The sequence below is a fragment of the Astyanax mexicanus genome, chromosome 9, assembly GCF_023375975.1.
Source record: "Astyanax mexicanus isolate ESR-SI-001 chromosome 9, AstMex3_surface, whole genome shotgun sequence".
Classification (NCBI taxonomy): Eukaryota; Metazoa; Chordata; class Actinopteri; order Characiformes; family Acestrorhamphidae; genus Astyanax; species Astyanax mexicanus.
This window is the reverse complement of record NC_064416.1, coordinates 42,523,056-42,539,366: the sequence shown is the minus strand read 5'-3', so window position 1 is coordinate 42,539,366 and position 16,311 is coordinate 42,523,056. Positions and strand designations below refer to the sequence as shown.

The window sequence follows — 16,311 nt, the reverse complement described above, 5'->3', positions numbered from 1 at the left end:
TTGCACCATGAAAGTGCTTCTGATAAATCTGTAGAGATGCAGTCATGAAGGCCATGGACCAAATATTTAAAGCAATGTTTTGATTTTGGACCTTTAAGCAATGAGAATTGAGTAATCAATGTATTAATGCAGTTTTTGCTCAATGAGTGAACGTGTGAAGAATTCATCTGTAACTGAATTGCTTCACTGAACTGAAGAATCAGTTGCATATTTGTACAGAAAGGCCTAATAAAAGTCGAAATATTTGCAATAAATACATTTTTGAACTTCAAAGCCTATAAAATGTTGAGAATGTGTTTGCTTTTACTTTTGAGTACATGGCCTTGAAGAATGCTATGAAGTTGTGCTGCAAACATTTAAAAGGCAGACCGCTGCTTGATTTCTAGTTACAAATGGGCACTAAACCCTCTGACTGTAGCCGACTCCATCTTCAACAAAAAAAAAAAAATAAAATAAATGCAACACAATGGGAAGTGTAGTTTGGTAGGGCCACTGGGTGATGTATGGGTTTAGGCGGTGGGGCAGGAGGAAGAACTGGGTTTCTGATCAGGAAGCATTTCTTACCAGAGAAACGAATGTGAGCAGCTGGCTCAAACGGCCAGAGAGCTAAAAGTGAGGGGTCAGAATAGTGGAGGTGTAGATTCTTTTAAAAACTAAAAGCACGACAGAGAACAAAGGAGCACATGGGGTATTTATACACAGGCACAGACAAGGGGCACCTGTGGAAGTAACGAGGGGGCGGGGTTACAAATGAGACAAGACGGATTACAGATGACAGGGCGGGGCTAAGGTGGACACAAGTCCAAACACAAAACAGAGCCATGTGAAGCACATGGAGCACATGGGGAGGAAAACAAAACAAGAGAACAGAGGAGAGGAACAGGAAGAACCAAATAAAGGAAAACATAAGACAGACACAGGCTAAGGTGTGACAAGAGGATTTCATTTAATATGTACTGACTTCTGAATAGATTTCTTTCTAGGTTTTTTTAAGGTTTAAAGTAACCCTCTGACAAAATCGGGTCAGAATCAGAATCGGGCTAAATTCGTGTAGTCTGATCCAGGCATTAAAGTTAAGCCTTTGAATCGTTCACTGTGAGTAATAATTTGAGTACAGTTAACATTTTTATTGATTTAGAGTATTATTTTAGAGTGTTATCATTAAGACTGACATTTATTGTTTTTATTCTTACTTAAATTTAAGTTTAACATCTTAACTGGCCATTGGTTGCAAGCAAGCTGAAACCATTATGGCACAATTATATAATTATAATTATATATATATATATATATATATATATATATATATATATATATATATATATATATATATATTTTTTTTTTTTCCATTCATTACAGTTCCTCAGAATAGAGCACTGGACTTTTCTTTAAGTGTGACCTGTTACAGTTCAGTTCACTGCAGTTTTAGGGGATTTTTTTATTCTGCACTTTGTGAATCACAGCCAGTAATGAGATCAGACTACAGAGATCCAGTTTAAGATGAACCTGCAGAATTCCTTCTGACACTGGAGAAGTCCAAAGAGCATTAGGTTTAAACAGTTCTCCAGAAAACCAGGACAGATGCATTTATATAATGTTGTAAGGTATAATATTTCAAATTGTCTTTAAAAATCTTCTCATTTTCTGTTTCCAGAGAACAGAGCCGCTAATAAGACACATTCCTCACAGGCTCAGACACCCCTCTCTGTAAGACTACGACTGGTTCAACAGTCTGGTACTGTGTTGTGAATACAATCTCAATTTTTATTTAGAACTTCCTGCAGTGTATGATGGAAATTCTAGTAATGCACAGTCCACTTGTTTACCTAGTATATACACTACTAAAAATATACAATAAAACGTATTAATCAGAGTATAGCATCAACTAATGCCAGTTTCATGTTACACGATTTTTGCAACGTTTTTTAGTCGCCAACAGTTTTCCGTTGATTGCCGACAAAAAATATGATTGGAGGCAAATTGGGGATCTCTTAGCGCTCGTACAGTTGTGTGTGTTATGGCAGATACAAATAAAATTTTTTACTTACAAAATATTAACAAATAGCACTTGAGGGAATAGTCAGAACGTTCAGGGTTAATGCAAGTATACAGCAGCAACAGAGATACCATAAACAGGAATCTGTCCAAATGTTATATGCGAGCAGGCAATAATAGAGCGTAGGCAAAATCAAGGTCGGAAAACAAAACAAGATTGTAAAACAAGGGTAAAAACAGGAAACGGGATAAATGCATCATACGTGTGAAACCAAAAATACTCAGCAAAACGTGTGTGGAGTGAGGGTGTATATAAGGGATGTGACCAGGTGTAATCAATACTCTGGTGATTGTCTTCCTGGAGGTGCCATGTGCAATGACCTGTGATTATTTATGAGAGTGATGTCACTGTGTGGTGCATTCTGGGTATCGTAGTCTACAGAACTACTGAAAGACTGAGCGAATAGAAAAAAGGAAAAAAAAAACTACGGGTCCAAATCGTATCTTTTGCACAAGCCAGTTATAGAGAGTCTGAGCACTTTCTGTTTTCCCTGTTATATCACAGTTAAACTTTGGAGGGACGATGACCCAAAGCACACCAGCAAGTCCACCTCTAATTGGCTCAAAAAAAATAAAATAAAACTACATTTAGGTTTTGGAGTGGTCTAGTCAAAGTTTGCACAGGCAGTTCATGCTTGAAAAGCAAGTTGAAGAGGTTGAGTACATGGAGAATAGCCCTATTTAGTAATTACGTAAATAAGTAATGAAGATCAGCCAATCTGAATCAATTAAAAAAACTGTTAAACTATCCTGAAATGCAGTAAAAAAAAAACATCAAAAATGTTATGATGAAACTGGCTCTCATCAGGACCGCCCCTGGAAAGGAAGAGCAGTAGTTTCCTCTGTTGGACAGGATAAGTTGGATAAGAGCCACCTATATTTTGATTTATTTAACTTGTACTTTTAAGTTACTCCATTGTTCTTAGAGTGTTTTATCAAATTCTGAATGACTTCAGTGTTCATTTATGACAGCAGTCCCATTTTTTTTGTAGTTGCAATTCCTACCCTGACCCTTGGGGGCAGTACTGTCCCCCCCCCCCCCCCCCCCCCCCCCCCCCCCCCCCCCCCCCCCCAGATTACAAGCCATGCAACAATGGAAGCCATGTGGAACAATGGAGGTTCAGAGGAAGCTGTTGGTTCTTTCCTCTGACTAATGAACCTTTGTTTGAGGAATTTAAAGTTCAAAGCTCAATGTAAATGGTTTAATTATAATATATATATATATATATATTTCTCTTCTTTGCACTCTCTCAATTAACTCGTAAGGACTTCTATGGACAAATCTTGGAACCATCTGCAACATTTTCACTGAAGCTTCCTCACGGCCAAAGCAAAGTTGGATTATTTCTTTGCTGTTTTACCACATTTTTCCAGGATTTCTATGGACTTCTAAGGACTATTTCAGCCAGACCTGGTAAGAATGAGCCAATTCGTTTTTTTTTTTTTTTTTTGTTTTTTTGGAAGATTTGTTTGAAAGAATTTAAAGGACTGGAGAAACTTATTTCTTTGGGTGTGTTTTGCGCATTTATCAATCAGTTAATGCGAGTTGTAGATATTTATTTTTTTATTTCTGTACTTTTTATATCTGGTGAATTTGGGGTTTAGTAAAACCTTTATCTGCTCTTATTTAATGGTATTTTTCTCATTTCTGAAATTTCTAAAAAAAAAAAAAAGTTTTATTAAATCATAACCGTGTAGGATTTCTTTGTTTTAATGAGAAGTAGAATGACAGTGTTACAATAAAATTTGAGCATCATTACAATGAATAAACTGGGTATTCTTCGAACAAGAGAATTAAGTATTGTTTTAGAACAGGGGTATTTAATTAGAATTCAGTTTGGTCCAGTTAGAGAAAATTTCATCAGGCTGAGGTCCGGACCGTCGCCAATGTTAACTTGTGTTATAATTCAGTGTTTTATTCTGTTTACTGAAGAAGCCTATAGTAGTTCTGTCAGTGTTTTATTTGATCAACAACTGAAAGACAAAACAAATTACACATACTAGTATATTTCAACAATATGTTTTGTTTTAAGTAGGCCTGTCACAATAATTACATTATTAAAATATCATACAATAAATGGAAACACCCTCAATAATTTAACATATCGAGTCTATTAATGTGAATCTGTATGTTCACTTTGTTTCAAAATGCTATATTTATTCTATTTGATTTTATTTATATTATATTTAAGCCTGCCTGTCATAATAATAATAACTTGAATGATAAATTGTACAATATATGGAGAAATGTTGCTGAACTTGGCCAAAATATCAGTTTTTTTAAAACAACAGCAGTTTTATTTGATTTAATATTATTACTGTATCACACTTTATTATGTTGTGGGTAAAACTGATGTGGGGAGTTGCCAATGCTTTTTGTCCCCTGGGGGCTGCCTTAGTTTTGAGGTAGGGTTGTTTTGGGATTAAAGAGAGCGCCTGTGAGCGAGTTTTTTTTTTTTTTTTTTTTCTTGCTAAGGAGTTCTGATCAGGTGGAGTAAAGTGGAATATTTTGGACTTGTCTTGTCTCGGATGTTTCTCTTTAATTCCTCCAAGTAACACCACAAGGTTACATTACTGTTAATATGTTTTATAAATGTAGTATTTTATTTATTTTTCTGGTGCGCACCATCTGTATTCTCATCTTTTCTCGCTTTATTCTCCCACTTCTCACTGCCTGCTTCTCCTGTGTGGCTCCACCCTCTCGCATCTGCACAGATCTGATTGGTAGAGGAGAGCGCTTGGTGATCTTACAGAACACGTGATTGGTCTGTGAGTTTACTGCGCTGTAAAGTACGTAAACCATAAAGACAATAAAAGTTCTGCTGCTTTAATTGAACACGGTCAGAATTAAATCCTTCTCAGTAGTTTATTGGTTTGGGTCTGCATTGGACAATGTCTGGGTCCGGACTCGGACCGCGGTCCACCTATTAGTGACCTCTGTTTTAGAATAAAGGGAACGGTTTAAAAAGTAGGGTTGAGTATCATTTTTAGTAGATGGATTGAGCATATTGGTCAAGTTTTGGATTTAAAAATAAGGAAAATTTTCCGCCGCCCTCTTCGGGCCATCACACTAGCCCAGCCGAGGTTCAGTATCCCTTACATTTTAAGACAGGTTTACAAGAAATCTAACATAACCACCTGTGACCATTTACAAACTACAATTTGATTATCAGAATGTAATAGGTCTACGTTTGTTGACACTGAAATTATGTGGATATTCCTATATTCCTACTACTTATAATACAGCCTGAATAAAACCCATTTCTAGATATTTACATTAAATCTTTACTTTTTTGGTGTTACTGTGAACTACAAATATACAGAAGTCACGTTAGGTCAATGTTTCTACACCCTGTTCCTGAATATTCTACTGCATATTCTATAGCTGTCTCTGTTTGAAGACACTTAATAAAGTAAGTGGTGGTATGATGTGTCTAATACACTGCTGATATACATAATAATTGAGTATCCAAAGGGGGCTAAAGAATTTTAACAGGTAAACTCAGTAAAGGATAGTTAATTAGCTGATTAGTTGGATCCGCTGGAAAACACAATTTTGGGGCAGTGATCAGGGTTAAGAAACTGCTTTAAAATACAAACATAAAGTACTGTACTAAATTCTGGCCACCCACTACATTTTCTAGATAACTAGTTAGATAAATTAATTTTCGTTCATTATAGTAAGTCCTGCAATCCAAAATTAATAAACACAGTTTGAAAATGAAACAGTTATTGGCTGATCTGGTACATCAGGGCAGGCTGAACATTATATAGAGATTTTTCTCAAACCCTGACCATCTATCTATCTAATTCTAAAGGTAAGCTAACTGAATCACAAGCTGTATTTTATTAAACACACAGTGGGTTTGATCTGTGAGTTTTGATTCAGAGACGAGTATTTTTAACCAGCTATCAGAAACATATCATCACAGTTTACATGGTTAGCTTCGTTACCTTTCTTTTAGAAACATTGTAGTATATCCAGATTAGTTTTAACATCAGCTGCTCCGACTAGCTGCCTGAACACTGACCCTCCTCCGCGCTCCTCAAAACCAGCAAGCTGATTGGCTGTTTCTCCTGAAAGGCGGGACTTTCTTCTTGAACCGGCACCATGATTGGATAAGAAACACACAGCGGTCAGTCGCCTCAATAATAAAGTTTTTAAATTTTTAATATAATATGGGAAATTTACGGGAAAATACTAATACGGGAGGATGGTGGGAAAAAAGGAGTAAAATATGGTAGTTTCCCAGCCAAAACAGAAGACTTGACAGGTATGATTGAGTTTCCTAATCAGTAATGTTTTTTATAATAGAGGGCACAGTTTCAGAGCAGGGTTTGAGTAGTAATATGATTTTGGAGGAGGTTTCAGAGGAGGTATTGGTGTAGATTTATAATAACCGGGGTGAGCTGGTCTTTACTTCATGCTCAGCTCTTTCGGGCTTTGTGCTGCTTTCACTATTGTCTTCATAAAGACGAGCCAGACAGCAATTAACTTCCATTAAGGTTCTTTACCTTTGTTTTAATCTCCCCTTTTACTGTCTGCCTCTTACACACACTTAAAGACATGCATGCCCACACGCACACACACACTTGCACACACAGGCGCAGATGCTTTCTGCAGTCGATGAGGCATGCGCGCATTTGTGTGTCTGGAACAGACAGGATATGGTTTAATTGTGTATGATTGTATGCAACTGGTCTTAATTAAGGAATGGTTGCATGAGTCTTTTCCCCATCAGCCTCTGAGCTTCAGTCTGTGCCTGACAGCCTGTAATACTCAGCACCATCTTACTATTTTTCAGTTATGTTTTTTACACAAACATTTTAGAAAAATATATATATTTAGGTCCTGAGCACCATAGGTGTAAAGCCCTATTGTTCTTGGAATGTTCATTATTATTTATTATTAGTATCATTTTAGTTTTGTATTTTTCATGCCCATTTTTGAGGCATTTCCAATACTCGAAAACTCACTGAACTAGTGACTAGAACTAGTGTTCTGTATTGAGGACAAAAACACATATTTAAGATAGGACATTTATAAACTCTGATTTTGCTCAGTTGCTTCATATGAACCCATTCATGTTGAACTCACTTTAAGTGCGTGTTCTCCTTTCTGGAGATTCTCTGGCATGGCAGCACTAGTCCTTATGAGCGTTTATTTCTGGCATGTTCTCGTGATAAACGTGTCTTTGTAGAGCAGCCATTTGTAGAAGTCGCAATTACAGTCATGTAGTGTGAACCTGGTATAAATTCAACTTCTGGGATTAGTTTGGGAATTCCCAGGCATATTGCTAGAAAGTCATACAGATCTCCACAAACTCATAAAACGTCACAGGCCTATTTGACATAGGCTATTTGGCATAAGCACATTCGTGTTTCGTCAGCTCTCTAGCGCCACTATGAGTGAATGAGCTACTGAGCTCTGAGTATCCTCTTCTGAAGTCTCCGTTGCTCCACCAGCAGCTCGTGTTCAGTAAAACTGAGCTGGATCCTCTTTTAGAGGCTGTACGTGTGACATAAGTACGTAAAGACGTGTGACGTGACCAGAAGAATAAGAACTCCTGCGAAAAGAGACCAGACACCTCAGTTTTTAGAATGAATATATATTAGGCTTAGTAGGAATGGTTAATCCAGCACTCTGGTACCATTAAACACAATATTTTATCCATATTCTTCTCCAAACAGAAATGCTTCTGCTTTAAGCTTAGGTTGAAATTAGGGGTTAGGGTATTAGTTAGAGCTTTAGTTTGAGTTATGATTTAGGTCAGGGTTACGTTTGGTTTGGTTCCAGTTAAGTTTAGGTTTAGCTTTAGTTTTAGGGTTAGGGTTTTAGTTAGAGACTAGGCTGCCTCTTCATGTTCTCAAATAAAACTAGTGACATTTTTGCAGTAGTTTCTTGAAATTAATAATATATATTTTTTTTTATTTTTAAATGTTTTTTTTTTCATATTGCCAAGAATATTGTTATTGCAATAATAACCTGAAATACCCTGATGTATTAATTTAGGACCATATCGCCCACCTCTAACAGACAGAGGCGTGTAATGGCACAGGAGGTATTTCTGGGCTGCCATGCACGAACATTAGGAAAGCACTGAAGTGAAAGGAAAATCACAAACGACTTGTAATGTAATATTAGAGCGTAATATTCCAGATCTGTCTGCTGGAAATTAGATTTGACCTCAGTGGAATTTTCTGTGAAAACATAGTAAAGGATCTGTTTTCTTAAAACAAATGCATTTCTGTATAAAACTAAAACAACACTGAAGGAATATTAAATTAGGAAATCCACAAGGACTTGTTTTTTTTTTGTTTGTTGTAGCCAATAGGAAAGTAAGTAATTATTGTTCCAGGGTTATTTTAATATATATAGTCTTTGTTGTGCACATTATGATATAAATGTATTTTTGTTATTGTAAATTAAATAATTAGACATTAAACATGTCAAAAAGAATGAAAAGAACATTTATTGGTGTGAGTAGGGGGCTGGGTAGGCATGTACTTAGCATTTTGTTGCCATATGGCAACATCATGCACCAGTGCAGCTGCAGCCTGCAGTGCACACAGCGGGAGTAAGCTGGTATTCTGACCACAGGACAGTCTGACCACTTTCCTTGTCTATGTTTAAATACATCCCAGACATAAAAAAAACATACACACAGTCTCCTGACTTTAATATTACATGTGAATAAACAAGCTCTTCAGCAAGATGACCCAGGAAGCCTTTAAAATATAGACCTTATACACTAGATATTGAAAAAGGAAATTGTCAATACATGAATAAAACTGATTTAGACTGATATGAGCAATATTAATTGAGCTACAGATACAGACATAGGGCCCTATTTTAGTGATCTTTAGTGCACCAGTCAATTGTGCATCGTGCAGCTTTTGTATTGTAAGGGGGCAAAAACTTACAAAAAGCCTTGCACAGCTTGAAATGTGCAAAAGATATGTACTAATTTTCTTAATTAATCATGGGTGTGTTTTGGGCGTAACATAAAATAAACCAATCAGTGTGCCAGTTGTCATTCCCTTTAAGAACCAGATGAGCTCTGACTTTGGCGTGTTCGTATCGTAACAGCGCATTGCTTTTTCTTAGCACAGAATACTGACCTGCACATTCACACTGTGAAGATACACCAGCAGCAGCTCATTTAACCCTCTTGTTATGTTACGGGTCAAACTGACCTGTTTTAAAGTTTGAAAATCATGGAAAAATGGAAAGGAGAAGTGAGAGTTTTCCAAACAATAGCTTTTCCATTATAGAGAATAGAGAATTCCTACCTATATATTCAATATATTATGCATTGATTGATTGTTTTGCTCTGTTCTACTGTATAGTGTTGATGATGTTGATGGGGATGATGATGATGATGATGATGGTGATTATTTTAATATGTATTTTTGTATTTTGTTTTTTTAATGCAATGTAAAGCGTCTTTGAGTTTCCTGAAAAGCGCTATAAAAATAAATAAAAAAAATAAAATGTACTACCTATGGTGATCTGAGGTGGATTGAAGGTTATCCAAACAATGGCTGTTCTATTTGCACTGAACCAACAGAAAGGCTACTGTGGCAAGATATCTCAGAAATGTTTGATCCTTTGAACCCCAGCCAATTTTTGTGTTTTTTTTTCTCCATTTTTGCCAGTTCACATTTTACATGTTATAACTAAGTTTTGTTAGGAGAAAGCCACATGTTATTAGTTTTCTTTATTGCAGAAGACACTAAGCTGCTTAATAATGTCATCATTTGTGATGTAATTGCTTTCCGAATTTGTAAATCTTTGTGAAATTGATCATGTTTTGATCAACATTTTACCCAGAGCCAGTTTTTCAGTAATAGTTTTATTTTCAGTAATAGTTAGATTAGATTGTATATTAGTTAAAAGTATAAAGATTTTGATGATAGTTCATAATATGGCTTATTACTGTGACAGAATACTCGAGCAGCACCAGGCAGATTTATTTCTCTAGATATTTCCAACTCTAGGATGCAGATTGCTAAAACATTGGCAGTAATAGCAGGCTAAGAGTTTGAGTAATTTGTGCCAATCTTGACACTTCTGGGTTTATTGAAATGTTATTTGATTTATATCTCATATCAATATTTTACAAGCATTATATTATTTGTCACAGTGTATAAATCATGTTGATGGGTTGACACATTCCTGAATAATTAAACTGTACAGAAAAAATGTGTGATTTTTGATGCATTTGTGACTATGGGGTTCTAAGGGTTAATGATTTTTGCACGGGAAACTAGTCTAAAGCCTGGCAGGGGTTGTGGATAAAAAAAAAAAATAATTAAGTTGAGTAAATGCGAGAGCAGTTTGTGCTCTTGTTTTCTTTAATTTTTAGTGAACGATTTGCAAATCGTGCTCACAAATTCTTTAATTCGTGTTCACAATTGCTGTTATTTCTCTTTCTTTTTTTTTCCTCGAGCAAATGATTTAAAGAAACAGTGTACATTTGGTCTTATATATAGTCTTATAGCTGTATATTTATAAATAATATTTATTTACGTTCAATTTTTGTTAAAAATAAGAAACTAATAAACACTTTATTCCACCACTATGGCAAAATCTGCATGCTGTATTTAAGCATTAATACTGAGCAGGTTATAAATGTAGATAACTGATTATTATCACAGCAAAAAATAATAAAAAATAATTTGCTCGAATTACAGAAATCGTGAGCACGGATTAAATTGCAAATCGTTAACTCAAATTAAAGAAATTGTAAACACGAACTGCTATATCGATTTAATTTTTTATTTTTTAATATATTTTTTATGATTTAATTTTTTATCCACGGCCCAGTATTACATTGCACCCTTCACAATAGTCTTATTTTAGTTTACCTCACCTGCATTCAAAGAAAACTGTGCTCTACCTGTGATTACCTGTGGGAGGCGCCGTCTCACCCAGCGAGATCTTGTTTACCAAACACAGGCCATCTAGTCAAACCGAACAAGAGCTAGTTCAGCCAACAGAGCTGTTTTAGCCACATTAACGTCATTAATAGACCACAACGAGAGGTGATCGACCAAGTTCACGACCATCTGTAGCGTGAGATGTGATAGATGACCACACACACACACACACACTAACACGCACACTAACACACACACGCCCGCCAGACATACACAGCCATCTGCTCCCACAGTGACCCTGCTGCGAATCCTGCGAGCTAACAGACATTCAGACAGACGCACAGGAGGACAAGAGACAAAACAGATGAGAGAAAAAAAAAAACTGAACAAAAAAGAAAAGAAAAAGAAGAAAAAAAAAGAAAGTCCATCAACCTGCATATCACCGCTTTGATTGGATGTAAAGTTGTGTGATTTTGAGTTTTCCCAAGTACCGTATTTTTCACACTATAAGAAGCACCAGATTATAAGGCGCACTATCAATAAACTTCTATTTTCTGATCTGTTTTCATACATAAGGCTCACCGGATTATAAGGCACATTACGTGACACAAGTACACACGTGACACTGTGGCCCGACTGCAGAAATAGAAAAGTGTTCACTACTAGGCCTCACGGGAAGTCCCCATCACCAGGGGCGGATCTAGCCATTTTGGGGCCCTAGGCAAAATATAAACAAGGGGCCCTCATTCTTAAAACACACACGTAAACCAAATAACTAGAGATGGAATGATTGATCGGCAGTGTATCGGTATCGGCCGATTTTCAGCCAAAATATGGTATCGGCGATCGGCAGATATTCTTCTGATTTTAGCCGATCTGATTCAGGAGTTTTGGGTGAAGCAGTTTATCAGAGCTGAGTGTGGTGAAACTGGTGAAACCGGTGAAACTGCTCGCTTACCGGAAGCTGCAGTTCCTCATCCTACAGTTTTCTGTGTAGGAAATAAAGGTTTTAACCCCACTAACCAGATAATACAGCTCTCTACAGTTCATCTTTCAGCCCAAGCAGCTAACAGCAGCTAACAGCAGCCGTCACGAAGTCACTGCTCGGATTACATTATAAACAGGTCAGTTAGCGCGCTGCTAACCTCATGATGTTTATAACTACGGAGTTTAGTGGACACACTGTAACGGTCACTTTAAGTACCTTAGATGAGGCGCATGCGCACTAGAATTCTAATACTGTACGTACAGAGAGAGAGTTGAGATTTTTCTGCGCTAGAAATGCACACCCTCTCCGCTTTTAGACTCTTTGGCCCGTTTTTCTGCGCTAGAAATGCGCACCCTCTCCGCTTTTAGACTCCTTGGCCCGTTTGTCTGCGCTAGAAATGCACACCCTCTCCGCTTTTAGACTCTTTGGCCCGTTTTTCTGCGCTAGAAATGCACACCCTCTCCGCTTTTAGACTCTTTGGCCCGTTTTTCTGCGCTAGAACTGCACACTCTCTCCACCTTTAGACTCTTTTACCCCGTTTTTCTGCGCTAGAAATGCGCACTCTCTCCGCTTTTAGACTCTTTGGCCCGTTTTTCTGCGCTAGAAATGCGCACCCTCTCCACTTTTAGACTCATTGGCCTGATTTTCTGTGCTAGAAATGCGCACTCTCTCCGCTTTTAGACTCTGTGCCCCGTTTTTCTGCGCTAGAAATGCGCACCCTCTCCGCTTTTAGACTCTTTGCCCTGTTTTTCTGTGCTAGAAATGCGCACTCTCTCCGCTTTTAGACTCTGTGCCCCGTTTTTCTGCGCTAGAAATGCGCACTCTCTCCGCTTTTAGACTCTTTGGCCCGTTTTTCTGCGCTAGAAATGCGCACCCTCTCCGCTTTTAGACTCTTTGGCCCGTTTTTCTGCGCTAGAACTGCGCACTCTCTCCACCTTTAGACTCTTTTACCCCGTTTTTCTGCGCTAGAAATGCGCACCCTCTCCACTTTTAGACTCATTGGCCTGATTTTCTGTGCTAGAAATGCGCACTCTCTCCGCTTTTAGACTCTGTGCCCCGTTTTTCTGCGCTAGAAATGCGCACCCTCTCCGCTTTTAGACTCTTTGCCCTGTTTTTCTGTGCTAGAAATGCGCACTCTCTCCGCTTTTAGACTCTGTGCCCCGTTTTTCTGCGCTAGAAATGCGCACCCTCTCCGCTTTTAGACTCCTTTGCCACGTTTTTCTGTGCTAGAAATGCGCACTCTCTCCGCTTTTAGACTCTGTGCCCCGTTTTTCTGCGCTAGAAATGCGCACTCTCTCCGCTTTTAGACTCCTTTGCCACGTTTTTCTGCGCTAGAAATGAGCACCCTCTCCGCTTTTAGACTCTTTGCCCTGTTTTTCTGTGCTAGAAATGCGCACCCTCTCCGCTTTTAGACTCTTTGGCCCGTTTCTGACACCGAGCGTTCAAACTTTGAATCTCACATTATAAAAACCTGCTTAACAGTGGGCCTCACGGGCCGCTCCAAAACAGGAAATGGGCCGCAAATGGCTCGCAGGCCGTAGTTTGGACACCCCTGGTTTAGCAGAACCACTTTCATAACTCCGCTTCATTTTCACTGTGGCAGCTGTCACTCTAGTCGCGTACAGTTCCCGCTGTTTTGGTTTGAAGTCACGTCGTGTGGCACATTGCTACGTCATCATATTATGGACTAGTTCAATGCAAGCAACGGAGGGGGTATGAGTGTTTGGACAATTAGTATTTAGACATTAATTCGGTATTCTACTGATATTTCTGTTGTTTTTTTAATAGAAATGTTTTTTCTTTACTTTACATAAGTAACAAATTAACATTGTTTTTGGTGTATTTACTGTAGCTGGGATGGTCAGATTTGGGGGCACCTATGGAGGACAGATTTGGTCGAGGCCCTAGGCAAATGCTTAGGTTTGCCTAATTAAAGAACCGCCTCTGCCCATCACCCAATATCAGACCTCGCTCCAGCTGTTATTAAGGATTATTAACGCCGCCTTGACATTAACATTTCACAAGTTGACAAGAAAACACCTCAAAACTAAATGTACAACATTTACATTTCATAAACAACGTACATGCCGGTGTCCTTATGTATATATGTAGGCATCTATATAAATATATAATTAATAAAGATATATATATATATATATATAAATAATAAAGATATCTAGTGTAATATTTAGGGTATATGGGTATATATCTATATATAATTGTAATAATGTAAACAGAGAGTAATGCAGTGAGTAATGTTTTTTTTTTTGTCCTGGTAATGTTGAAACACACACACACACACACTCACACACACACACTCTCTCTCTCTCTCTCTCTCTCTGCTGGCTGGTTAAAAGACAAGTGCTTTTCCTCTCCTGGTGTTTTCTTAGGCACCAGGAACTCTGAGCCAATGAGAGAGAGAGACACACAAGGAAGAGAGGGAGGGGACGAGGGAGGGAGTGAAAAGCAGTGTGTGATAGAGAGAGAGAGAGGGAGAGTCAGTAAAGACAACGAAGCGGCAGTGAAAGAACAGGCAGTCTGACTGAGGAGGGGAAAAAAGAGGGAGCGTGAGAGAAAGAGAGAGAGAGAGGGAGGAAGAGAGAGAGAGCAAAGAAGTGAGCGCTCTCAGTGTCAGTTACATTCTAGCCACGGACAGCTGCCGTGTTGGAGCCAGAAGAGGAGAGGGAAAGAGAGAGAGAGAGTTCTCACAGCTGAGAGAGGAAGAGAAGAGAAGAGTAGAGAAAAGAGTAGAGAAAAGAGAAGAGAAGAGAAGAGAAGAGAAGAGAAGAGAAGAGAAGAGAGAGAAATCTTTTTGGGTGAAAAATGGATTCTGATTCCGGGGAGCTGAGTGAAGGAGAGCTGTCTCCAGGTAAAGACTCACATTTTCATTTTTCTGTTTATCTCCTCCTTCGCTCCTCTCCTCCTCCCGTCTCTGACCTCATGCTGGTCCAGTCTTTTTTACCGTGGGTTTTAAGAAGATGTGTGCATGTGTGAGAGAGAGAGAGAGAGAGAGAGATAGAAACAGAGAGAGAGAGAGAGAGAGAGAGAGAGCAAGAGAGCAAGAGAGCGAAAGATGGAATATAAATTAAATGCTCGAGTTTCTGCAGGTTTATGATTGGTTGTCTCATGCTGACTGAAGTGGGGAGAGGGAGAGAGGGGTGTAAAACTTATGATTATAATAACATGACTGAATAATGAAGAGAAAAGGAGAGGAGAGGGACAGAAAGAGAGGGGAAGGAGAAGTAAAAAGAGGTTTTGCAGGTTTATGAGCTGCTCTCCTTTCTGACTGTGGCAGAAAAAGAGAGAGAGAGAGAGTGATTAAATGACAACAATAATAACGCAACTTTTAAATGAGAGAAAAACAACAGAGAAAAAAAAAGAAGAGGGTAAAGGGAAAAGAGTGAAAAAGAAGTGTGAGTGGGTGACTGAGAGAGAGAGAGAGAGAGAGAAGGTGGAAAACTTCATATGATCACAATAATAACATTACTTTAAATAAGAGAGAGAGAGAAAGGAAGACACTAAAGGAAAAAAGAGAAAGAATGAGAAATACAGAAATATGAGAGAGGGAGAGTGTGTGTGTGTAAGAAACAGAAAGAGAGAGAGAGCGGAAGATGGAATTAAAATGAAAGGGCTAGAGGTTCTGCAGGTTTATGAGCAGCTCTTCTTTCTGACTGTGGCAGAGAGAGAGAAAGAGAGAGAGAGAGAAAGAGAGAGAGTGATTATATGACAACAATAATAACGCAACTTTAAAGGAGAGAAAAGCAAGAGAGAAAAAGAAAAGAAGAGGGTGAAGAGAAAAGAGTCAAAAAGGAGTGCGAGTGAGTGACTGAGAGAAAGAGAGTGTGGAAAACTTCATATGATCACAATAATAACTATTTTGAATGAAAGAGAGAAAGGTAGACAGAAAAAAGAGAAAGAATGAGAAATACAGAAATATGAGCGAGAGGGAGAGAGTGTGTGTGTGTAAGAAACAGAAAGAGAGAGAGAGGGAGAGCGGAAGATGGAATAAAAATGAAAGGCTAGATTCTGCAGGTTTATGAGCGGCTCTCCTTTCTGACAGACAGAGAGACGGACAGAAAGAGAGAGAGGAAGAGAGAGAGAGTGATTATATGACAACAATAATAACGCAACTGTAAAGGAGAGAAAAACGAGAGAGAAAAAGAAAGAAGAGGGTGAAAAGAAAAGTCAAAAAGGAGTGCGAGTGAGTGACTGAGAGAAAGAGAGGGTGGAAAACTTCATATGATCACAATAATAACTATTTTGAATGAAAGAGAGAAAGGTAGACAGAAAAAAGAGAAAGAATGAGAAATACAGAAATATGAGAGAGAGGTAGTGTGTGTGTGTGTGTGTGTGTGTGTGTGTGTGTGTGTGTAAGACAGAAAAAG

The 16,311-nt window shown here is 38.2% G+C and overlaps 1 protein-coding gene across 2 annotated transcripts in view; it reads left to right on the top strand.

Annotated features, from left to right (window-relative positions):
• Nucleotides 1–3,345: 3,345 nt before the first annotated feature.
• tnfaip8l3 (tumor necrosis factor, alpha-induced protein 8-like 3) overlaps nt 3,346–16,311 on the top strand; it is a 94,126-nt gene continuing 81,160 nt past the window's right edge. The window contains exon 1 of one of the 2 annotated variants that reach the window (XM_022687000.2): nt 3,346–3,469. Coding sequence is in view for 1 of the 2 variants with exons in the window: in XM_022686999.2 (XP_022542720.1) it covers nt 14,750–14,795 (46 nt within the window). In the remaining variant the exon portion in view is untranslated. Of the gene's footprint in view, nt 3,470–14,410; nt 14,796–16,311 lie in introns of those variants that run through there. The other variant, XM_022686999.2, reaches the window with a different exon arrangement.